This window comes from Jaculus jaculus, chromosome 19, assembly GCF_020740685.1.
Source record: "Jaculus jaculus isolate mJacJac1 chromosome 19, mJacJac1.mat.Y.cur, whole genome shotgun sequence".
Classification (NCBI taxonomy): domain Eukaryota; kingdom Metazoa; phylum Chordata; class Mammalia; order Rodentia; family Dipodidae; genus Jaculus; species Jaculus jaculus.
In genome coordinates this window covers 8,407,385-8,432,883 of record NC_059120.1, presented here as the reverse complement: position 1 = coordinate 8,432,883, position 25,499 = coordinate 8,407,385, and the positions used below count along the sequence as shown (strand labels likewise).

Sequence of the window (25,499 nt, the reverse complement as noted above, 5' to 3'; positions counted from 1 at the left end):
CAGGACCACCCCTCCTCATTACCCAGCCCTTCCAGCAAGGCTCCACATTCCAAAGGCCCCACAGTCTGTCTAAGTTGCCACCAGCTGGGGACCAAGTAGGCTAAATACATGAGCCTATGAAGACATTTCCGCAAACCACCATGAGTGGCAATGAAACTTCCCAGTGACAATGAAACAAATGAGGCGCTTTAGGAGGCTATATTGGGGGGGGGGTCATTGCGCGATGCTACGCCTTTCTCACCGAGGGCCTTTCTGCAAGGAGTCACATAATGATGCAGTCAGTCTGCTGTTCAAATTTACAAAGCAATCCTGTGCAGAGGGACAGTGGAGCTGCCATGAAAGTGCCCTGCCTTCTTCTAGGTTCTTATAAGCAATTTGAGCCTTGCCAATTATATCTTGTGTTAGGAAAAGAGAAGGGAGTATTTTTCTCTTTTAAAATATTTTTTATTATCTTCAGTTATTAGGTTTAAAGATGGGATTCAAAATAAAATCCTGGTCCTACTCTGGAATCCCCATGTCCTTTGTGCAGGAAGCACTGTAGGCAGGTGGCTATGTTGCTATTGTACTCTTTCCCTCTTGGACTTGAAGATCTGGATGTCCAGTACTTGTTCCTTATTTAACAGCCTTTTGTATGGTAAAGCATACCTCACCCAACAATGCAAAAAAAAAAAAAAAAAAAAAAGAATAAAATAACTCTGTTTTTCTCTGAAGAAAGGCTATCAAAGTATACATGCTGCCCAAGAGAATCTGTCTGTACACTGGCATGATAGAATCCACCTGAGATTAGTTCCCCCACCCCAGTTTTAGTGGAAACCGTATCAACCTTCTTGTTATTGTAACAGGTAAGCGATTAAAATATGCCATTTAGTAGAATACTTGGAAAACATGTTCCTTTCCTTCTTCTGGATGATTGATGTAGATCAAGGTGTTGATATAAACGCAGCACAGCTGAATAACACAGCAACAAGGCTGGGAAAGACTGGTCCAGGTGCATGCATCTGTTAATTTCAAATGCATTTGTGGCTTTCTGACAAGCTGGCCTGGACGACATGGAAGCCCGGTGATTGTTCTGGTCAGGCAATGTAGAAAATGAACGGAAGCGAAGCTTCATCCTTGGTTCCTTTACTCAAAGCTCAGTCCTCTAGGCCTTGTCACAGGGGTGAAGTGAAGAGGCTAATCCAGGGAAAATTACACTGTGAATAACAATAAAACAAAGCTATAATATGCCCATAGCTACATTCACTTAAACAAGGATTGAAGCAGGGCATATTAGGAGAACAATTGGATCCATTTAAAAGTAAGTGCAAAGAAAAAGCAGAAAGCTTATCACTTGCCCTGGAGGCTCTATTCCTAAATCTGACTTTACTTCAAAGGGAAAAAGGGAATCTGGTCTACATATCTTCAGTTGACCTGAAGGACATTCCTCTGTGTTCTCTCCTTTCGGGTACCTGGATCTGTTAATCAGCTATGCACCTCCAGGTTAGAAATAATATCATTGCTGTTCTTCCGTCTCCAGCCAAATGAAATATCCAGCTCATGTCCAGCTTATGCTAATATTTAAATATTATTCTACTATGAAAATTTTCTAAAAGCCAAGCATGTAATTCGACATTTGCCATCCCCCATATGACAAACTTCAATTCCTATCTCATGGACTGTCATCCTATTCATTTCATACATCTCTCCGATCACTGACTGTAACAGCTAAATAGCCTAAATTGTAGCATATCTCTTTCTTCTTCACTTAAGCATGTGCTGTGCCTAAATCTTGGTGTTCCTTATTTCACAAACTCTGTTGACACTCCAGTCTTGTCTTATCTTTCTACTGCATAGCATCTGCCAGTAGCCATCTTTTGTCTGCCAAATACATTTCTAAATACTTTGCGTGGGTTCACCATGTCTGCCTTAATCCATAATTCCAACTGATCGATTTCCTCTCCATTGTGCAGTGGTACAGGACTGCAGTTACTGAGATTACTTGTCCCTTTGCCTAGTAGCTTGTCAGGATACCTTTACATTGCTTAAACTCTTGCTTATGCCAAAATGCCTGCCTCAAATATCCCTTTCTTTTCAATTTCTTCCCTTCAAAAGATATTCACCTTTTTATCCTGAAACTGCAAGTAGCTATGCCCTCATCTAAGTAAAATTGTGCTACTAAAGATTTATTTTATTTGCTGCTCATACAGCAATCTGATTTTGGCCATTTATGCTTTTTTTTTTTTTTTAAGTGCCATGTATCCCATTCTTAAGAGTTCAGTTTTCCCATCACTTAGTTCATTGGGTTTGAGATGAGTCAGGAAGCTTTGCTGAGGCGAATTCTGAATAATGTCCCTAGTAACAGTTTTTAAAAACATTTTAAATTTATTTCCAATTTAACTGTATCATAATGGATTTTAAAGTAATATCTTTATCTAACTAAACATTGTACAGGCCCCAAAGAAGAATTAAATGTGACGTTACGGTGAATTGGTCATATGACTGATAAGTTGATATGAGCATTAGAAGATCATAAAAGAACGCTTTGACTTTCCTGTGCATTTCTATCTAAAGGAACTTTCTCCTTGAAGGTTAATTGTTATGAAGGTGGATGTTGGAAAGTTTAAACCTATTTAAATAATTCATATTTATATATTACTTCGCAAAAAATTATTTCTTGCCTATCCACTATCTTGAGGTTACTTTCATATAAGTGATATTTTGCTGAACACGATTTGAATGCGACCTTTAGGGAATAAATCTATATTATGTATCCAGTCCAGAAAACTGGAACATAAGGAAATATTGTAATTTCCTAATTCTTGATAAGGAAACTAAGAATCAAGTGTCCAAAACTATATAATAGAGCAACACAAAAATCAGTGCCATTTTTATTTTTTCTTATTAGTAAGTCATTTAAGGTTATTAAGAGATGTTGAAATTAAATAGAATATTGCTATGTTAATTTATTTTTGGAAACATGATATTCAGATGATATAATGTGGGTCATTTTCTTAGACGTGGCCAATACCTCAGATCTACTGAGTCCTGTTCCTCTGCACTTTTGCATACTATTTTTGTAGTGATAGCCCACCAGGGATACAATCCTCATCGTTTTCTATGTTACCAATAACTGATCTGAGAGCACAGTTGCTTTAAAGTTTAATATAAACTTCTCCCACTGTGCTGATGACAGGGGTCAAATTTAGAGATATAAAGGAAAATTTTTATTTTAATACAAACTCAATTATCTGCTTGTGTGGTAAGTTTCCTTTAGAATGTGAGCTCTGACAGGAGAGCACAGATCCTGACTTTTGATTAATTTTCACTTATTTCCCAGTATAGAAACTCACATTTGAGTACTGGAAAACTCCATAAATATTTGAGTAACTCAGTGATTGATTCAAGGGGGGAGTATTTTTCCTTTAACTTAATTTAGGTGCTTATGTTCAATTTGTGAGCCACACTCAGTCAATTTTAATAAAGTAGTTTTATTTCTATGCAGGCAAAGGCCTATGCTTCTGCTTTCTGAGTATATATGTATGCCACACACAGTCTCATAATAATTTATTTATTACAGATTAGATGATTAACTACATATATTCAGGCCAATGAAGTATTAACATTTCAACATTTTATATTAGACCATTCAAAATTTATGTTATTAAATTGTCACCTTTTCAGAAACTTTTCTCACTTCCTTCAGCCTCCATAGATAGTTGCTATGGCCTGGCAAGCTCCCAGCAAACTTCTACGAGGCACTAAATCTGAGAATAGGTTCTGTTGTTCTGAATATTCTCTATAAATTTACATTTTTATTTATTTGTGAGAAGAGAGAGGGAGAGAGAATGGGCATGCCAAAGCCCCTTGCCACTGCAAACTCCAGATGCACGTGCCACTTTGTACATCTGGTCTTATGTAGGTAGTGGGACACCTTACCCAGGCTGGTAAATTGTGGAAGCAAATGCCTCAATGGCCCAGACATCTCCCCAGCTCAAAATCTATTTTCAAATACTTTAGACAAGGTGGGCACTTGCCAGAATCACAAGCTGTGTCTCCTATAGCCTGGCACCTATGTAGTCAATCACCTGCCCGGCCTACTTTGGAAAGGTTTTGAGGGTTCAAGGTTTTTCTTATTCAATCCAGTTTGCTGGTTTCTGTGGTGGGGGGGAGGATTCAGAATTTTTTCCCTTATTTCTGTGCCTTTATGTTCATCCAAGAACCTATCAGGCCACATGCATGAACTAGAAATTCAAGGGAATTGGAATTTCATCTCAACATGCCAAGGAGATAGTGATGGTGAGATACAAAGAGATCTGACCCCACAACATGAAAAACAAATCTAAGTCATGAATCTTCCCATGCTCTGTTCCAATTTTCTCTGTTTCCGATGAACACATTGACAAACCCTATGGGGTGACGGCTTAACTTTTTGAGACACACAATACAACCCACAACAGGAACTCAGTTTCCAGAAGATAGTCATCTCCAGATGGTTGCAGTCACTTCTGGAAATGTATTTTCTAACCCATTTATGTGACAGCTGACATAGTTATAATTTCTGATTTTTACAAAAGATTTCTTAACATAAACTATTTCTGATGTGGAGGAGTGAGAACCATGATCCAATTCTTTTACATAAAGTGAGAGAAAGACCAATAGAAAATACAAGGAGTAAGAGAGAGACATATTGAGGAAGAAAAAGATAATGTAATGCACATAGTTGTTTATTTTCAATAAATAAATTAATGAGTATATGAGAAGATGGGAGGTTTTCATCATGTAAAATTCTTTAGGAAAAAATGACGAAAATAAATAATACAAGGTAAGACCATGTCAACTTTTCATTTCTTGCTTTTTATATGTTCTCTAATAGGACACTTTTGAATAATTATTAAGTATGTTACAAGTACACAGTTGGGTATATACGTATTGATAAAATTATATTAGGTGACTAAAATATTTAAAATTATAAAATATATTCAATAGTCATGTTATTTGAGGTTAAGAAACAATATTTCATTTATAACTACAAAGATTTCACATTATAAAGCATTATGGAAGTAACTTACTTAGCATTTTCTTTGAAATAAACATGGCATTACTTTAAACTACCCAAATATGGCAGAAGAGCGGGAAGGACGAATATAAGAGCCACAGGGTAGTGGGGAGAACTTTAGGGCTCTGTCCTGCAGAGGTGAGTTGACTGGGTCATTTATGACCTCCCAGTGCAGATCATACTCTCATAAGACCTGTACAATACTGAGCTCATCAACATTACAGCACACAGGAGAAGAACAATATGAATGAAAAATGAAACTATAAGAAGGACTACTTATAAATAGGAAAGGATTCAGTCAGGTAGGTGCATAGAAAGGATTATTGTTAAATTATGTATTAAAGTTCTCAATAAAAACACCCAAATGCTAATGGAAAAGAAGAGGGATTGATGAACATTACATATTGTTGTTTCACATTGCTATGTCTGCAGATGATAATGAATGTGAAAATCTAACCCAGGCCTGTGGTGAGAATGCCCACTGCACCAACACGGAGGGGAGTTACTACTGTATGTGTGCCACTGGCTTCCAATCCAGCAGTAACCAGGACAGGTTTATCACGAATGACGGGACCATCTGCATAGGTGAGTTAAACGATTTAACGTTTACATTGTGTCTGTCTCCTTCCTTCTTTCCGCTAGATATTAAATAATACTTGGGCTGAATTCTGTGGACTGTAATTGTGCCCTGTATGTTACTCCATTTCAGAAGATTAATTAGTTCCTTTATTTCTCCACTGTTGAACTATCCATAGCTATGGAAGGTTTCTCTAGAGTTGTAGGAATAGGAGGGCTGAGGAGATGGCACGAAGGTTAAAGGGGCTGGCTTGCAATGCCTGTGCTCTCAATTCAGTCCCCCGGCACGCGGGTAAGACAAGATGCAGCATAGCGTGGTGCGTGTGTCAGGGGTTCATTTGCAATGGCAATTGGCCCTAGCACACCCGTACTCTCTCTCTCTCTCTCTCTCTCTCTCTCTCTCTCTCTCTCTCTCTTTCTCCCTCTCTCTCTCTCTTGCTTGTGCATACACATAAAAATAAAAATATTTTAAAAGAATTTTTGAACTTTTTTTCATTTATCCCCTCTCCCCTGAACCACTTTCCCTGAGGGGTCTTCTAGATGGGGCTGTTGGTATTCAGTGTGGGGTAATTAAGGCCTCAGTCAATTTCTGTGGGGGAGGGCTGTGCTTCAGGAAATTTCTATGCTCCTGCCACCTCCTCACGGCTCTTATAATCTTATAATCTTCCCCCCAAACACATTGAACCACAAAACCAGAGGTGACAAAGAACGCAGCACTCAAGCAGATCTACCAAGACTCAGGGAACATTGCATAAAAGATTTTTAAGAAATGAAAGAATATGAGTTGAGTTGAACTATTCTCAAAGGCAAATTCTTAGGAGACAAAAACTTTAATTTTGATAATAAATAATGTAACATCCTAATCATATTTCTAACAATGATCCAACCATCTATAGCTAGTATAATTGATTATGATTGATAATTTTAAAAATTTATAAATGGAAACTTTAACCATGTAGACAAAAATAGATATAGGACTGAAAATTAGACTATTTGGGACATCGGAATTCCCTGATGCTTCTCCCTTATATATTTATATAAAGGAGACATGCTCAAGTTCATCAGGATCACACTATATTTCATTATCTTCAACCTGAAATGCTGATGATCAGTGGGCAAATGACAAGCCGGGAAATACTCATATTATCTCATGATAAGTGAGACATCGTTCAAAGAAAATGTTTCAGTGAAATGAATGGATCAAAGAAATCATCGAGTCATGCACCCATGCTTCACACTGTGCTATGCAAATGGGAAGATTTTATTCCCCTCACTTTTAGCCAATAAAAGTGATGGTTACTCTCCCTTTAAGATAAAGGGAGGAAAGTCCCAATTGCATACCCAGAAAGCCACTGTCATTTCCACAAGAGACAGAAATGGATTATTTAAACCTGACACTGAATCATGCAATGCAATGTGGTAAACCAAGTTTTGCAAGGGTACAAAACATATGATGATATTCCACTTGAACAATAATTTTGCTTGCTTTTCTCAAGCCTATGTTCTTGTTGTTAATCTTCATAGGATGTCATTTAATAGTTAAGTTCTAATTATATACACATTTATTAGTTTAGTTCTAATTATATAGCTCTGTAAGCATTAGTAGAAATGCACCAGTCAGTAAAGAAGCCAAACGTGTAACACTTTAATGAGTGTAATTTAATGCAATTTTAATTGTACCCTCCGTTTTCCAATGCCTCTGATCTCCAGAAGGCATCTGTCTTTTTGTCTGATCATGTTTACTTTTAATATCCTTCAATTCACAAAGGACTACATCTCCTTCATATTTCTTACAAGTAAGAATTTCTTCTTACGTTAAGAGAAGCTGAATCACAGGCCACTGAGAAAATATACCCACAAAGATGATTGAATGCTAACATTTTATGGGCTGTTAGTCTATTTGTAATTTAAGACTCTTTCCAATACTTATTTCTACTGAGATGCTGTGGAGTGGCCCTAAGTGTTGGATAATTCCCTTTTTAGCTATTTTAAGTAGTCAGTAAACACAATAACTGTATCAAAACCCAATACCCAGAACAGAAATCTTTTATTTTTTTCACCTGTTTCATATGATGGATTATTCGGTGAAAAACTCATTCGCTGGAAAAATGTTATTTCTCACCAATATTTGTTGTCCTGAAGGATTAAGCTTTTCTGAGAGGCTGTGTGACTACTTCCTCTCTCTCCACTTCCATAGCAATTTCATTGTTCACTATGATAATCCTCGGGGAATGGGGCAGAGCGCTACAGATCTATTCCCTGTTAGCATGCGCATACCACCTTGCAGCATGCTGCTTCGGATTTGGAATGAGTTCAGCCTTGAAAGGGACATGTCTAGCAATTACAGTCATTAAGGACCTCAATGGGGGATAGGGAGATGACTCAGGGGGTACAGTGTTTGCACTCAAGCATGAGAATCTTCAGGTTCCCAGCACCCATGTAAAAGACAGAAATCCCATTGCTGGGGAAGAAAGACAGGCAGTGCTGAAGGGCTGGCTGGCTATAGCTAATCTACCTGGATCAGCAAGCTCCATGTTTAAGTGACTGGCTTTGTTTCAAAATAAAGTAAAATAAGGGTTGGTGAGATGGCTTACAGGTGAAAGTTGCTCACTTGTAAGCCTGCTGACCCAACTTTGATCCTCCTCAGTGCCCACCTGAAGTTGACCACAGTGGTACAGGCTTCTTTAACCCCAATACACCTTCAGCAATGCAAGGTGGAGCCCGAAGAATGGAAGCTTGCAGTCGGCGGCGACAGCAAGAGAGACCTTGTCTGCTAGGAAGGTAGAAGGGGAGAAACCTCCTGGGGTTGTTCGCTGGCCCCCACGAGTGCTCTGTAGCACATGCGCATCCACCCGCACACACATCACAGACAAACACACAATCACACGTGCACACTCACAGATAATTAGCTTAGAAAAAATGAAATGGGGAGTGACAGAGGAAGTCACTGGACATTGACCTCTGGCCTCTATATGCATACCAATACACTTTGAATTCACACACACAATTAACTAATTAATTAAACTTCAATAAACAGGAAATGGAAGACTCCTATTGAGTGTAAGAGATGACCCAAGAAAAGTTATTTTTTCGTCCATAGTTAAATGTCATTGTATACAGATGAGATAATTTTGTCACAGAGGTGTTGGGGAGATTTAGCTCTGTGCGCAATTCTTTTTTCTTCCTCTGAAATCACAATAAATTAGAATGTTAGATATAAACTGTGCAAGATAGTAGCTCTAGACCAGTGTTTTACAAATGTGGAGATCTAAATATACAATACATTTTCCACACCCTCAGCCTGATTGCGGGTGAGCATCAACGTGCACAATTTTTATGCAGGTGCTGGGGATCTGTGCTCATGTCCTGATGTTTCTGAGGCAAGCTCTTATTCACTAAAGCAACTCTGTAACCTTCATTGCAGTTTTTTAAAGGACTATAATTACCAAACATGTCACTTTTAAAGGTGGCATAAATTCCAAATCAGATGTTGATAGAGAACACAGTTATAGAAATGACAAATTCTATATTTTGCCATGTGCTTTATAGCAGTGATAACTTACCAGATGTAATATTTTTTGCCTGCTTATATCTTGAATAATCTATAAAACCATGGTTTTTATTCCTTGGATTTGAATAACACTAAAATTGAATTACTCTTTGTGATAATGTCCAATCATTGAACACTTTCTCTTTCTATAGTCAGTGAGTTTCATAACAAATCTCGGCTAATGAGGACTCTTAGCATTACGTGATCAAAAACGTAGTCTAGTATTGTTTGGAAAAAAGATTATGATAGGATACTTCTTGGGAAGACCAATTGTAGGCATGGTAAAAAGCATAACTTTTGTTATGAAAAAGTAGTAAATGAACTAGGTCTGCTCATGCCATTCTCCCATTTAGGAATGTTGAATTTTAGTGAAAAGTCAAGAGATTGGTCAGTAGCAGGGAAAATGGGTCAATTGCTACAATGTAGCTTTAGTTGAGATGGAAGACTCAGAGTAACAGCAGAGAGAACAGACCTTCCACAGGCTGAGAGAACTTTTGCCAGCTGTACTTCCGACAAGGGGTTAATATCCAGAATAAACAAGGGCTGGAGAGATGGCTTGACAATTAAAGCACTTAACTGTGAAACCTAAGAGCTGATGTTTGACTCTCCAGATCCCACATGAGTCAGACGCACAGGGTAGCACATGCACACAAAGTGGCACATGCAGCTGGAATTTGATTACAGTGGCTGGAGCTCCCTGATGGGCAAATTCTCTCTCTCTCTCTCTCTCTCTCTCTCTCTCTCTCTCTCTCTGTGCCTTTTGTTCTCTGTGTCTCATAAAAAAGGCCAGTCTGTTGGGCTTGAATCAAATATATATATATATATATATATATATATACACACACATATATATATAATTTATATATATTATATATATAATTATATATATATTTTTGCAGTGATATATATATCACCTAAAAAAACACCTAAAAAAACTATCAGTCAAAAATGAACCAATGAGATTTTTAAATATTTTATTTATTTGAGAGAAAGAGAGAGAGAGAGAGGAAGAGGCACATTAAGAGAGAATAGGCACCTTAGGACCCCAGCCACTGCAAAAGAACTCTAGACCCATGTGCCACCTTGTGTATCTGGTTTATATGGGTCCCAGAGAATCAAACCTGGGTCCTTAAATTTCACAGGGAAGCACCTTAATCGCTAAGCCATCTCTCCAGCCCTGAACAGTCAGTTTTTAAAAGAAGAAATGCAAATGTCCATAAATATTACCAAAAGTGTTCAACATCCTTAGCCATCAGGGAAATGCAGATTGAAATCACTTTGAGATTTCATCTCACCCCAGGCAAAGTGACTATCTTCACAAAACAAATGACAGGAAATGCAGGAGAGGGCATGGGAAAGGTAAACTTGAATGCGCTTTTGGCCGGAGTGCACACTGGTAGAGCCGCTGTGGAAATCAGTGTGGAGGTTTCTCAAAAATTCTAAAACAGAACTGCCATATGATCCCACTATATCACCCCTGGACATATCCAGCCGACTCTGTCCCATCACAGAGATAGTTGGGCATCCATGTTGAACACAGTTCACAATAGCTAGACAATGGAAACAGTCTAGATGCCTACCAGCAGATAAATGGAGAAAGAAAATGAGGCGCATGTACAAAATGGAGTCTTATCCAGCCACAAAGGAAAATGAAATTATGAAATCTACAGTAAAATGGATGGAACTGATTAAAAATATTAAGATAACACTTTCCCTCATATGTGGATCCAGGCTTCAAATTTTGATATATGTGTATTTGTTTGGGATTAAATGTGACCAGGAAGGTATATATGTACCAAAATGTCCTAAAGAAAACTGTTACACTGTATACTAAACCATGTTTTAAATTAAATTTTCAAAAGATAGAGGGCCACATTCTCTTATTCTTTGACAAGTTTTGGGATTATCGCAGCACAAGAACTACAGAAAAGCTAATTATTACTTTGCAACTCCAAACCTACTTACACAGAAAGCGCCTCCAGTTTGGAAAGCAGCAGTAGGAACAGACCCACGGCTGTTGGTTTCCCACCTAAACTGCCAGGTATCATCAGGCCCTGCTCCACACACCTCCACACACATGTTCTCACTTGTGCAAGGAAGACAGAATGCTTCGAAGTTAACTTGATTTCTTGAAGGAATTAGAGCTAAGAAGTGTGAGATTGATGATTTAAATTAAGGTCTTTTACCTAACCAACCCAGTGCATTTTATTATATTATTGTGGAAATAGCATGGATTTATTAGGTTCAAACCATGTGGTCTATATAAAGATGTTAAGAAATTTCAACATAGATCTTTCTGGAAGCCACATTTGACTTTGCTTTTTTTAAAAAAAAAAAATATTTAGTTAGTTATTTATTATAATCAGAGAGAACCAGGGGATGAGAGACAGAGAGAGTATAGGCATGCCAAGGCCTCCTTCTGCTGCAAGTGAACTCCAGAAGCATGGCCATGTTTTATCTGGCTTTAATGGGCCCTGGGATATCAAACGCAGGCCATCAGGCTTTGCAAGCAACTACCTTGAAGCACTGAGCCGTCTCCACAACCCCATGTTTTCTTTGCTGTTGTTGTCATTGGTGTTCATGAAAGTTTCATCCCATTTTTAAGATGGAATGCTTACGTTAACTATTTTGTGGTAAAGAGGTTCAGAGAATCACCTGTGATCGTAGAGGTCTTTAACTACTCAGGTACAGGCCTGTTTGGAGAGTCACCTCAGCATTCCTGAATATACTCTAAAAATTCCACCAGCAAGGCTCAGAGAGAAAACATCAAATTCTGGGACCATCACTACCACCTTTAAATAAAACATACAACAAAAACATAAACCACACCACAGTTTAAGGAAAAAAAAATAATGTTCTTGGGCTGGAGAGATGGCTTAGTGGTTAATGTTCTTGCCTTGCAAAGCCAGAGGACCCAGGTTCAATTCTCAAGGACCCATGTAAGCCAGATGCACAAGGTGCATGCATCTGGAGTTTGGATGCAGGAATTAGAGGTCCTGGCATACAAATCCTCTCTCTCTCTCTGTCTGCCTCTTTGTTTCTCTGTCTCTCTTTATCTCTGTCAAATTAATAAATAGAAAATTTTAAAAATATTTTAAGGATTAATTTTCTGTAATAACTAGTATTATTTCTTAAAATGTGGAGCCTAAATATTAAAAAATGTCCATCACCTTAATCTTGAAAGTTAATATCCCATGATAAAACTAATCCTATGTCTACTATTGTCAGGCTGTCACACTGACATTGATAAATTCAGAAGCTGAAAGGCCCTGCTGCGTCCAGGTAGCTGGGATGGTAACCAGGGAATGAGTAGCAGTAGGACCCCACCGAGAGCAGACTCTTCTAGAGAAATCCCACAGTGTAGAGAAGAAACTCAGGAGGAAAATGAAACATTCTGTTACAACCACCAAGGCCGCGTGGATTGAAACATGGCATGCAAGGGGGTGAAGGGAGCCGGGGGCTTGCAGACAAACTTATGCTTCCCAGAGGTTGCACTTGAGATAAAGTTCCCAAGAATGCTGCCTATTTAAACTGTTTTAAAATTGAAATGAGTACCATGTTACAGTGTTCATAAAAGGCATCTAACATGGCAGGATATGGGTATACATAGAATGCACTGATTCTTCTGTCTATGGAATTAATTGTGCTAATTTTGCTGCTCCATGGGTCTGTTCACACTTCACTGGTCTGTTTTCTCAGTTGGAGCTCAGCACGTGTTTCTTTAATAGCCAAGCTCAAAATAATAATAATAATAATAATAAGACTCCTTAGTACTGGTGTGAGGGTTCCAGGCTGGAATCCCAGAACATATAATTCTGAGGAAGAAGAATTATCAGGAATCCTAAAACCAGCTTGGGCTACATAGTGAATTCTAGATTAATCTAGGCTATAGGATGAGAGCCTATCTCAAAAGAGGAACAAAACATTCTTACATTAGTTAATTTTCTTATTGCTGGGACAAAATACCTAAAAACAGCAATTTCAGAAAGGCAGGGCTTATTTTGGCTCACAGTTCACCCTAGCAGAGAAATCACAATGGCAAGAGTGTGAGGCATGCCTGATCACGTTGTGTCAGTCAGAAAGTGGACAGTAATGACTATTCGTGCTCAGCCAACTCTCCCTTTTATTCAGTCTTTATTATATTTTAAGTGAAAACCTAGGAACAGCTAAATTTAAGGCAAGCTGCATGACATTTTAAGAACCCTCTGCTTTTTTATGCTGGCAAATGGCACTGTGCTAGTACTAGATTTCTTAATAATAAAATTATAAATTAAAATTATAGGTTTACTAATTAGTTTAATAAAAAGTGTTTCAAGAAGTCAGTTCTGGTCTCAGTGCACAAAAGACTTCCATTAATTTAAAGTTACACCTGCACTCCTCAGTACTTTGAAATCATTCCCAATCCTGATAGAATATTTATGTTGTATTGATAACTTTAAGGCATATTGCACTAAAGTATGTAAGATTTTATAATAAGAAGTTAAATGAAGGCTGAATGGGTGGGTTAGTGGTTAAGGTGCTTGACTATGAAGCCGAAGCACCCAGGCCTGATTCCCCAGTACCCACAAGCAGCACACAAAAGGTAGCACGTGAGTCTGGAGTTCAGGTTCACTTGCTGGGGGCCATGGCACACCCCTTCTCTCTCTCACTTTCTTTCCCTCTCTTTCTCTCTCACTCTATCTGCTTTTCTCTCACTCTGTCTTTCAAATAAAAAAAATAAGTAAAATATTAAAAAGAAATTAAATGATATATACAATAGTTATAGTCTAAGTTTATAACTACTGAGAATTTAGGTCTTAAGTCTAAAGACTTTCTCCATGTTCCATCTTCACATACTCCATCTTCAGTGACTAAATATTAGGAATCATAGTCCAATTAACATATGAAAAAGTAATCCATTAGGGCACATTGTGAGGGGTTGGGCCACACATTCTACTAAACCTTAGTTAGTAGAATGACGTTCAAGTGAGTGAGTCTTCTCATCTCCAGATTACTATAAACCAAGTTAAAACCAATTGAGCCCAAGCCTAGCAGACAAATACTTTTAAGTGGATCTTCATTAAATGAAGACTTAAATGTTATGTCCTCAGTGATGGGGGTGAGCGTAATGACTTTGTTTATGAATCACACTCTTCAGACAGCAATTGGAAAGCTAGGCCCATGAATAACATTTCTGATATTCTGTCAAAATAAATTGGCCAAATGAGAGTTAAAAACACATGCAGCTGAGTTTGCTGCCCCTGTTTTCAAACGATGGGATTTTCCTTGCTCTCCTGCTCACTGTGATATGAAATCACTAACCATATGTAATACTGTTTTCAGCATGTTAGAAAGTAAAAGAGCACTACACTAAAAAAAAATATTACTCTTTCAAATATTTTCAGATATAGATGAGTGTAATGAATCAGATGTCTGTGGTGAACATGCCATATGTGAAAACACGGACGGTGGGTATGACTGCATCTGCAAAGAAGGGTACGGAACACCCACGGGGAAGTTGAGTTTCACACCTCCTGATGGCTCTTACTGCCAAGGTAAGTTCTATCCTTCAGTCAACTACAAGGAAGGTTCTTTAGTACACATCTGTGACATATCAAAGAGCTATCTCTGCAAGATAGGAGCCAGGATGAATTTAAGGTTGACAATATGAATTAAAGAAAAGTTATAGTTTTATTTAGTAGAAGATATAATTACCATGGGTCGTGTAGTTGATATTCATGTTCTAATCTTTTAAGAGTACTTTCTCCCATTTTCTGAGACATATTATACATGCTAGAGCAGAAAGAGAAACTCCAATGGTGAAGAATGAACTCTTAAAGTTTAAATGAGTTAAAATCATGTGATCAGCTTAAGAAAAATATTTTAAATGTCTATGTAATCTATTTTCTTTTAAACAGAATATGTGGATGTGAATTGCCCCCTGGACAATGCTTGCATTACTGCCAATGTTAATAAAACTTTGAAAAAAGTAAGTAGACAAATCGAGTTAAAATTTATTTAATTTTGCCAGTTTGGTCTCAGTTAAAAGGCTTCCAAAGTCATATTGCAGAAGATCAACTGGCCTTTAAATGTTGTGAAGAATTGTAACTGTTTGCATATAGAGATCTAAGTATTATGTTTCATCACAGATATAATTTATTTGAAATTCACTGAAGTATTGTATAAGATTTCAACATGTTCAATTTATGTTACTTTTTTATTACTTGGTATACTGAAAAATTATTTTCAACATGTAAAGAAATTTGTTGAATAAAATAGTTAAAACATACTTTGACTCCAAACCCATCCCCACCTTCTAAAACGAGGCAGCTAAATACAACTGGATTTGGTACTTCAAAGTGAGCACTTCAAAGAGCAGATAAAGTAGGACATTCATAAAATTATTGTTATGTGATCAAAAATGTGACTTTCAAGGGGAGAGATCAACTTCAAGCCGCAGCATATTTCATTAAATTACATAGTAAACTTTTCCATTAATAAAACCTAATTCAGTTTATTAAGTTATAATTTCTTATTTGGGATATTAATATTCATGAGTAATAATGAGTTTAAATATTAAGGTAGATTCACTGGCTGGGGTATAATTCTATACTGGAGCAGAGAAAGTTATATTTTAAAAGCTATTTTTAAATCATTCATTCAAATATGCTCTGTGCCTCTCTGAAGTAAAAATTATGCTTTTTAAGATATTTGTTAATTGGTTCTAAATAAATTCCAGCCGGGTGTGGTGGTGCACGCCTTTAATCCCAAAACTCAGGAGGCAGAGATAAGAGGATCACCATGAACTCGTGGCCACCCTGAGACTCCATAGTGAATGCCAGGTCAGCCTAGGCTGGAGTGAGACTCTACTCGAAAAACCTAAATAAATAAATAAATAAAATAAATTCCAGTATTATTGTTTATGTTTGTCTGATATTCCATATAGATAGATACATAGGCAGATACATAGCTATTATCTGAAATATGTGTGTGTGTGTGTGTGTGTGTGTGTGTGTGTGTGTGTGTGTATGGCTATACACATGTATATGCATACATGACATTTATACAAATAACTCTGTATTGATTCTCTTTGACTGAACTCATATTTTATTCAGATTGGCCCCATAAAAGAACCTCTGGCTTTGTTGCAAATAATTTATAGAAATTCTGTGACTGAACTTTCCCTGATGGACATAATTACTTATATAGAAATATTAGCAGAATCAACTCCATTACTAGGTTACATGAATAACACAATTTCAAGCAAGGACATCCATTCTAATTCAATGCTTACTGTGAGTATGTTGATGTTTAATTCTTAAACATCTTTTGATTTTTGGTTTTTCCTTTTATTTGTGTTTGATGTGGTATCCCAGTATTTTTACAATACAACTTGTTTTTGAACAGGAATTTGTAAAAACAATGAATAATTTTGTTCACAAGAATACATCTATAATTTGGGACAAATTGCCTGTGAATCATAGAAGAATTCATCTTACAAAACTGATAGATACTGCTGAACAAGCCACCTTAAGAATTTCTCAGAATTTCCAGAAGACTATGGAGTTTGAGACAAATTCAACTGACGTAGGTAAGACATGGAAGAGAAGGCCCTCCTCCAAGTGCTGGTTGTTTCCCACTCTCACAAGATGATGGGGAAGGAATTTGAAATAATGTGTGATCTCGTTGGTAGCTGTCTTGTCAATAGATAAGTCATAGTTTGGATTATATAACCAAAGCAATATGAATGAAGAACCACATGATAGGAAAAGAAGGGCTATCTGAATGTCCCTCCTTTCCTGTGCTATCTTCCTTGTCCAGTTGGTGTGCTGTGTAGCACTGGACATGCAGAGTGCATCTTTCTCTTTCACTCAGGGTCTCCTGACTTGTTCGGATCTCCTTTGACCAATGATAGTTACATCAGAACTACTGGATATAGTAGATTTACATGTCTTTGTAGGAATGCTTAGCCTTTGGATGGTGTGAGGCAACTAACATAGTGAACTAGGAAGTTTGCTGCTTGCTGTAGTTTACCTAAAACACTCCGAATTTTGGATGCAGTAGAGAATGTGTATAGAATTGTTCTGGAGACAAGATACGTTTTCTGAGTTAATCACTGTGAATGCGGTTATTGCATTCCTGGCTGTAAAACAGTAGATTTTAGTAATTACCTCACCAAGATTCAATGCATATTCAAATTAAAGTGGTAAATGTTGAGATTAATAACATAATGTCCATATTTCTTCACAAAAAAAAGATGAAAATGTGCCCTCAAAGGGAATTATCTATCACTCAAGAAACTTACTTCAATCAACCTTCAGATCATAAATTTTATTTGTACTTTAGATATCCTACAGTCCTATGGTTGTCTTTGCTTTTGGCAATTATGTATGTATGTATGTCCTTGAGCACATACAAATTTTATCTTTTATTTGACTCAATAACGATTAAGCCATGAGGCATATAAGAGAATAAAAATAAAAAGAACTTTTCGAGATTTCAGGGAATAATTTATCCTGCACAAACCTGTTCAGGATATGTACATTCTTCCCACCATTAAGTGCTGAAACACAATAATGTTGGATAACATTATCTCTGGATCACCCAATACATTGATTAAGCTAGTTTTGGTGAATTTATGATTTTCACGTTCTTGTTCCAGCTCTCAAAATTTTCACGTTTGACTCATATCGCATGATGCATACTCACCCTCATATGAATGTGGACGGAGACTACATAACCATACATCCCAAGAGAAAATCTGCACACGACTCAAATGGTAGGGCTTTAGCCACCTTACTGGGGTAATACTTCTGTCATAAACACTCATCAGGCACCAGGCTGTATCATATGGTCATGTGTACTTTCCTATAGAAGAATATTTGAAGTTTATGTACAGGATATGCCCATTTATCTTTGAAATTTTATCTTGTTATAAATACCTGAAAAGAACTTTGGCTGACAACATCTAGGTCCTGATTCTTCTTGTGAATGTGTGAAGAATAGTGAGGTAATGTTCAAAATAGTCCATTACTGTTTAGGTTTACACTTTTCTTTCCTCATGTCATTCCTTAATTTTTTATTTCTAACTAAGCTAAATATAATACTAAGACCATTTAAATCAGACAATGATAATATTAGTAGGCATTTTAGTGATGATCTAATTTAACAGCCTCATTTCCACTTATATCCATTATCCATCAGATAAGGTTGTTGCATTAGATAAAGGATGTGTGCCCGTGTTTATTCAGCACATAGTACAGAGGAATGCTAGGAAGGAAGGAGTTAAGCCATCACCCCAACACGCATTTCCTTGGCACTTACCAAGAACCAAGGAAGTAGCTACTAATTGAATTTAACCATAGATTCACTCAGAAAACTGTGCTTAGAAAATGTTCATTGCCATTGAATTTCTGTTGCCATTATTCTTATACAGGTAAATACGTGACCAAAGGAAAGATGAATTGAATATTTTCTCAAGAGATATGTAGATATCAATAAATACAAAGAAAAATACACTAGATATATAAAGTTCCATGTATAGGCACTGTTTAAAGAAAAGATGTGCTTTATCGTTAATAAGCAGTCTACATATGCATTCTCAGGATGTGATTTGATTTGCTTTGTTTTATCTTGTTCTCCACTGTTGAGGGATTTTTCTCCATAACTATTATTTGTCTTCTGATCAAAAGTACAAAACATTCTTATAAAACAATGAGAAAAGATAGCCAAGACACATTGTCATTGAATCCTTGACTCTTACATTCATTATACCATACTCTAGCCAATAAAGCCTACATTAAATGTCTAGGAACATATCCAAACAACAAGTAATATAGTTGAAATTTCAAAGACAATTTAAACAGTGTTTAGAAATATGGGGAAAACAGCACTGAAAATACCTATTATGATGACAGACAATAAAATCGTAGCAGAATTAAAATTTCACAGAGATCTTGCCTGATTGCATGCTAGCTTTGTTACATTTAATGACTGCGCATGCAGACTGACATTTGAAAGGGACAGCAGTGTCAGCTCTCAGTAGACCAGGATGAGGAAATATATTTTCCTCAAGGTTGAATCTTCACAGTAAGGGCAAATGCAGCAAACTCATCACACCTACCCAATAAAGGATACATGCAGTCTCACTGCTTAATGAAATTCATTAGTAAATGTACATGCTACCGTTAATAGAAGTATGAAAAAGGTCCAACAAGCACAGGATGATTTTAATCTTGCTTAGTCTCAATTTTAGAGATGTAAGGAGGAAGAGTGGGGGATAAGCAAAGCAAGATTCAGCGCTCTTAACCATGGTTTTACAATAAAATCAAAATGGGCTTTTGGTTGGAAATCCTATCAATCTGTTTTTAATTACTAATGAGGTTGGGATAATAGGTGACAAAACTGAGAAGCACAAATAGCTGTATTAAGAGGAAAAATGTTTGGCTTGTTTCAAGAGAAGCAATGAAGCAGTTTTTGAACAATGATTTTCTTAGGGTTTCATTGCATAGCCTATGTTGGAAATATTGACTTTGGAGTTTAGGATCAGGAAAAAAGTCTTAACTTCTATCATTCTGAAGCTATTCCTGTAGTCTGGGTTGCAACTCATTCTTGGGTTACAGCAATAAAATCATGACTGAAATCCTTCCAAACAAGAGTCAATTTGAGAAAATACATAGACATAGGGAAAATAGAAATCCTATGACAAGTGCCTGTAAGTATTCATTCCTAAGTAAAGTCTCTAGAACTTTAGTGCCATTATTTGTACTAAATAAATCTTCAAACAGCTGTACAACTAATTAAAGGTTTTATCTTGTTCTTAGAAGATATATTAATTTTAATAGGTATTGTAATCCATGTATGGCTAAAGAGTCTGGCATAAACATTGCAAGTAACAAAATGAGTTATATAGATGCTGGGTGTGATGGTGTGTCTTTCTCAACACTGGGGAGGGTAAGGCAGGAGGATTTTCAGGAGCTTGAGGTGAGCCTGGGACCACAGAGTGAGTTCCAGGTCAACCTAGGCTATAGTAACTCCCTATCTCAAAAAATAAATAAATAAATAAATAAAAAGGAGTTAGGATGAGATCAAGTAGGAAATGTATTTATTTCAAATGAGTCTAAATTTTCAATTCCTATCATTAGTGACTTAGCCCCTATGATTTGGTAGCAGGTACAGATTTAGAGTATTAGTTTTATGTGACCCACTTCAGAAATAGCCATCTCTTCAACTATATGTCATGTTTACTAAAAATGTATTTGGCTCCTACTACATATCCAGTCGATCCAATGTAACCCTAACCATGACCGTCACCTCATAGAATGGCAACTTCACTGGCCCATCTATATGAAACTGATATCTATTTGTTCCTAGAGTAAGAGTTTTCCATGCTAGTAGACCACAGAAATTTTTGTGTGATATATGGAGGTCAAGCAAGAGTGTTAGCAATGTCTCCTACTATGTCTTTTATAATTATGATGGAGATAAATAACAACCAGCTTTGACAACTGCTTCCTCATGTAACAGTGATGAAGGAATACTACTTTGCACGGTTTTGTGACCACAGTAATTTTGATTAGATTATTGATAACTTGTTCACAATTTTGTAGCATTGGGTTATGTATGGATATTGTGTTTGAGAAGCATTAGGGACCAGATAAAGTGATGCCACTCAAGGGCAAACAGTTCCCTCTAACCCTGCATAAGGATGCCTATTAAATATTTTAAAAAGTGAATTAAATGCAAACTTTAACTTGATGGTGTGTCAGAATTTTATAAGCCAGCAGTAATTTTCTCCCAGTATCTCTCCAATTCACATATTTGCACATAGGCATACCAACTTCATCCTCCATGTGAATCCAATCAACCATCTAGTTCTTTGTTAGGGTTTAAATGTAAATTCACGGGTAATATTTTTCCTCCCACTATAGGTTGTACAAAGTAGATGTCAGAGTATCTCATGGTCATTTTTCAGTTTGCAAGTGTAGTCTTGATGCAGGTGACCCCATAAACTCAGGTGTTCTGAATGCTAGGTTCACAGCTGGTGGAGACTTAGGAACTAATGCCTCCTGGAGGCAGTGTATTTTGGAGAGCAGTCTTATGGGTGTGATAGCCAGTGTCCCCTTGCCACTGTTTGGCACACTCTCCTATCACTGTAGTTCACCTGATATTGACAGGAGGTGATGTCCACCCTGTGCTCATGCCATTGTTTTCCTCTGCCATCATGGAGCTTCCCCTCGATTATGTAAGACAAAATAAACCTTTTCTTCCACAAGCTACTCTTACTCTGGTGATTTCTCCCAAAAATGTGAACAGCGGACCAAAGGATATGTTCTTAACATCCTTTGATAGTGTCTGTATGGGATGACTGTGGCCCCCATTTCAGTGTCTTGTATTTCCATGTGACTTCCTTAAACTGCCACTTTGGACTACACCATTTTTATGTTCAAGAGCTTGAGTCTGGTTTGTTTCATAGGGATTTCACTGAGTATATTTATTTGATTGATAGGCAGTGCTGCAGTTGTGTTTCTGTATTATAAGAGCATTGGCCCCTTGCTTTCCTCATCTGACAACTTCTTAATGGAGACTCAGAATTATGATGGTTCTGAAGAGGAGGGAAAAGTCATCTCTTCTGTAATCTCTGCCTCAATTAGTTCAAATCCACCCACATTATATGAACTTGAAAAAGTAACATTTACACTGAGTCACATGAAGGTGAGTTGTTTTAACTATTGTTGTGATATAAGAGTTACAAATTATAAATGCTTTCCTCATCATTCACTAGAATTTTCCCATGTGCCTTCTAGCTTTCAGGGTTAATTAACCTGTAGAAGCTGAATACAACTAATATTGTAATTACAATTTGATTTGCTTGCTCTCTCTCTATCCAGAATCCATCTATCAGACTTTACACACCTTAATTATTTTCAATATTTGGTATGTATCTTTCCTCATTAATTACAGTAGGCATGTTGTGAATCTGTTCAGTTTGAAACTGTATGGGCTTCAACTGTAGGATATCTTCTATTATTATATTTCTTTTCTTTAGTAATTCCTTCTTCGACAATACTCAGTTCTCTTTACTCAGTTAACCACAAAACTTTTAGTACACATCAGATTAAAATTCATGTTAAAATCACCTGGGGTTTTGTATCATCTTTGAAGAGCAGATACCTCAACTTTTTAAATGAGAATCCTTAAACAGTGTCCATAGTACATTTGACACTCAAGACATATTTCCTTTAGTAAACATTTGTCTTAATATATTACTTGAGGGCTAGAGATACAGTGTGGTTACCCATCCTGCATGTGGCCCCAGAACCAGGTGTGGTAGTACACACCTATAATCCCAGCACTAGGGAAATTATGGCCAAGAGGATCAGAAGTTCAAGGCTGTCTTTAGATACATAGTGAGTTCAAGGGCAACCTGAGCTAATTGAGACCCTATCTCAAAGCAAAGTAAAACCTTTTGAGCCTGAGTCCATGTGATGCCCTATGAGTGATTAATCTTAAATATCTATTTTGATATTTCTTGTGCTCTTAACATACTACCTTAACAAGGTTCTCTTGAGATTTATACTAAGTAAAATAAGTAAGAAATCACCTAGTGGATTATGGACTGTTATATAATTGTAAGTCATAATTCCACAGGTTGACAAATGGATATGATGTATAGTGCATGAAAACACTGAGATTCCTTAGTTTAGATGGTAAGAAGGTTTATTCCCATTGTCAGTGTAATCTCATAACTGTCTGTGTCTGTTCTTCTTCTCAGCAGGCCTCACCCTCCTCCCTGGGCTCTACTTCATCTCCTTCTACTTGCTTCTGGAACATTCCTGTTCAGTCTTACTGAGGAGCTTTTCCATTTGCCACTCAACTGTCTGGAAACTTCTTTCACAGGATCCTCAGGGCTCACAACTCACTTCTTCAAACTGTCTATCTAGACATTATCATCCAGGAAAACTTGTTCAGACCATCTTCCATTCCACTTTTACCTTTTTTTGTTCTTTTCATAACTTTCATTTCCACCTACACCATAAGGGAAACAATGAAAAAGAACTTTCTATTTTTGTATATAATGTTGTAGTTTTAGTGCAGAAGTAAATGACAAATATTCAGTAAATAATAAAGATAAATTTGAAGAATATCTATAGTACTTTTTTCTGAGTATCACATACATGATCTTGTGTAGTTATAAATTTTTGACCTGGGAATGTAGCTCAATGGTAGAATATCTGCCTAGCATGCATGAGAACCTATCCCCAGCACTGCTAAAAATAAAATATATATATATAGCAAGTTCATGATAAAAGTACATTAGCATGTAACTTTGTTGGTATATGTTCTAAAAAAATACCCTCCATTTATCAAAACTTATGTTATACCTTTTACACATTTTGTTAATCATTAAAATGATATTTTAAATACAATAGAAGTAATGATCTCTCTAACATTTTCTCTTGTTTCCATCAGTAAAATGTTTCTTTTTCAGGTCACAGACAAGTACTGGACTCAATGTGCATTTTGGAGCTACTTGCCGGACACCATGAATGGAAGCTGGTCGTCCGAGGGCTGCGAGCTGACTCACTCAAATGACACTCACACTTCGTGTCGTTGTTACCACCTGACACATTTTGCGATTTTGATGTCTTCTGGTACTTCCATTGTACGACAACTTTGTACCTCACAGTAAACAGTCTTGCTTTTTCTGCTCTTGTTTCATGTCATTAACACCAATAATTAATTTGTATGTTTTTCTTGTGTATAAGCATGTTTTATGTAATTGTAAAAGCCCAATGTCTTTCTTCTGGCCTTTTGGGTTTTCCCTTTCCTTCTAGGACATGTATATGAGTTTTTGAGTTTTCTGTAATTTCTAATAGTGGGATCCTCAAATCCCCTGGCAGAGGGGCGGGGTTATAAAATCCCAAGGCCCTTCTTTAGGACACAACACTTCCAGCAAGGCTGTACCTTCCAAAGTCCCATAGTCTTTCCCAATTGCTACCAGCTAGAGACAGTACATTACAGGTTGGAGGAACCATCCATCCATTGACTCTAAATTGTTTATGTAATTTCAGTGGCTACTTGTTCAGTTACAATATGGTTCATACAATTTAAGGATTTTCCCTTTGCAATTAATAACTTTATTTTCCACAGTAACAAAGTGCCCAAAATATTTGATGCTGATAAAATTTAGTATACTTGTAATCTCTCATATTTTAACATTGTAGAACACCAAAGATTTTCAAACACGAAACATCTACAGTAAATAACTTTGCAATATGTATTTTATTTGAGTGCTATCTTCTTAGATTATATTATCATATATTTTATCTCTTCTATATCTGTGTTGCTTCATCATTAAATTATTGATTTATTTCCATGGATACTTACAATCCATAATCATATTAAGTGGCACAGTTAATTTGCATAAAGCAGTAATATTCATAACCATTTTTTCAGGATATTAAGGGGGAAAGTTTCTGTTCTGTATATAAAAATTCATCTTTTTGGAATAAAACACATTTCCCATTTCAAGGTCTTTGAGCTATACTATTTTGGTCTTCCACATATTCAGCTTTTATCTTACCTTCATTTAACATGCTTTAGAGGAATCACTGCATAGAAATGCGACTTGGACTTACCGCTGATAAATCTGTTTTAATTAACCATTTTCCCATTACAATAATGAATAGCCTTTCCAATATCATGAAACTAATGGTGATAACATTATTAGGACAAGTACTAATATATACTATGCTTAGGCTTAAAAAAATCACTAATTACAGTACTGTTAAAATGTTACATGATTTATATCAGATCTCTGGATGTTGAAGAGTTTCAAAAGTACAATTTTTTTCTCATCTAAAGGTACATTTTTATTTTTACATTTTATGAATGTTTTGATTAATGCTTCACCAAGAAGTTCATTATCAATTGTAGGGCCTTGGATAAGTTACTGAGTCATTCTCTTAGCCGTCTTATTATTATTTTTCCTCAGGGTATTAAAGATTACAATATCCTTACTAGAATCACTCAACTAGGAATAATTATTTCGCTGATTTGTCTTGCCATCTGCATTTTTACCTTCTGGTTCTTCAGTGAAATTCAAAGCACCAGGACGACAATACACAAGAACCTCTGCTGCAGCCTGTTCCTGGCTGAGCTCGTCTTTTTGGTTGGGATTAACATAAACACAAACAAGGTATGCATATTCTCACACTCTGTAGCCTTGTGTCCCTTGTTGTATTTTTACACACACACACACACATCTTAAACATAATTCATGTTTCAACATAAACACCAAAACGGTTGCAGACCCTCCCACACTCTAAGCTGTGTCCCTTATTGTATTTTCACACA

The 25,499-nt window shown here is 36.7% G+C and overlaps 1 protein-coding gene across 3 annotated transcripts in view; it reads left to right on the top strand.

Annotated features, from left to right (window-relative positions):
- Adgrl4 (adhesion G protein-coupled receptor L4) overlaps positions 1–25,499 on the top strand; it is a 96,964-nt gene that overhangs the window by 43,112 nt on the left and 28,353 nt on the right. Inside the window, exons 1-10 of one of the 3 annotated variants that reach the window (XM_045138759.1) lie at positions 1,453–1,479; positions 5,497–5,620; positions 14,546–14,695; positions 15,059–15,129; positions 16,256–16,435; positions 16,548–16,731; positions 17,803–17,919; positions 21,649–21,854; positions 23,632–23,805; positions 25,138–25,341. In XM_045138759.1, the coding sequence (XP_044994694.1) occupies positions 1,468–1,479; positions 5,497–5,620; positions 14,546–14,695; positions 15,059–15,129; positions 16,256–16,435; positions 16,548–16,731; positions 17,803–17,919; positions 21,649–21,854; positions 23,632–23,805; positions 25,138–25,341 (1,422 nt within the window). In that variant the 5' untranslated portion in view covers positions 1,453–1,467. Of the gene's footprint in view, positions 1–1,452; positions 1,480–5,467; positions 5,621–14,545; positions 14,696–15,058; positions 15,130–16,255; positions 16,436–16,547; positions 16,732–17,802; positions 17,920–21,648; positions 21,855–23,631; positions 23,806–25,137; positions 25,342–25,499 lie in introns of those variants that run through there. The other 2 variants (XM_045138758.1, XM_045138757.1) reach the window with 2 other exon arrangements.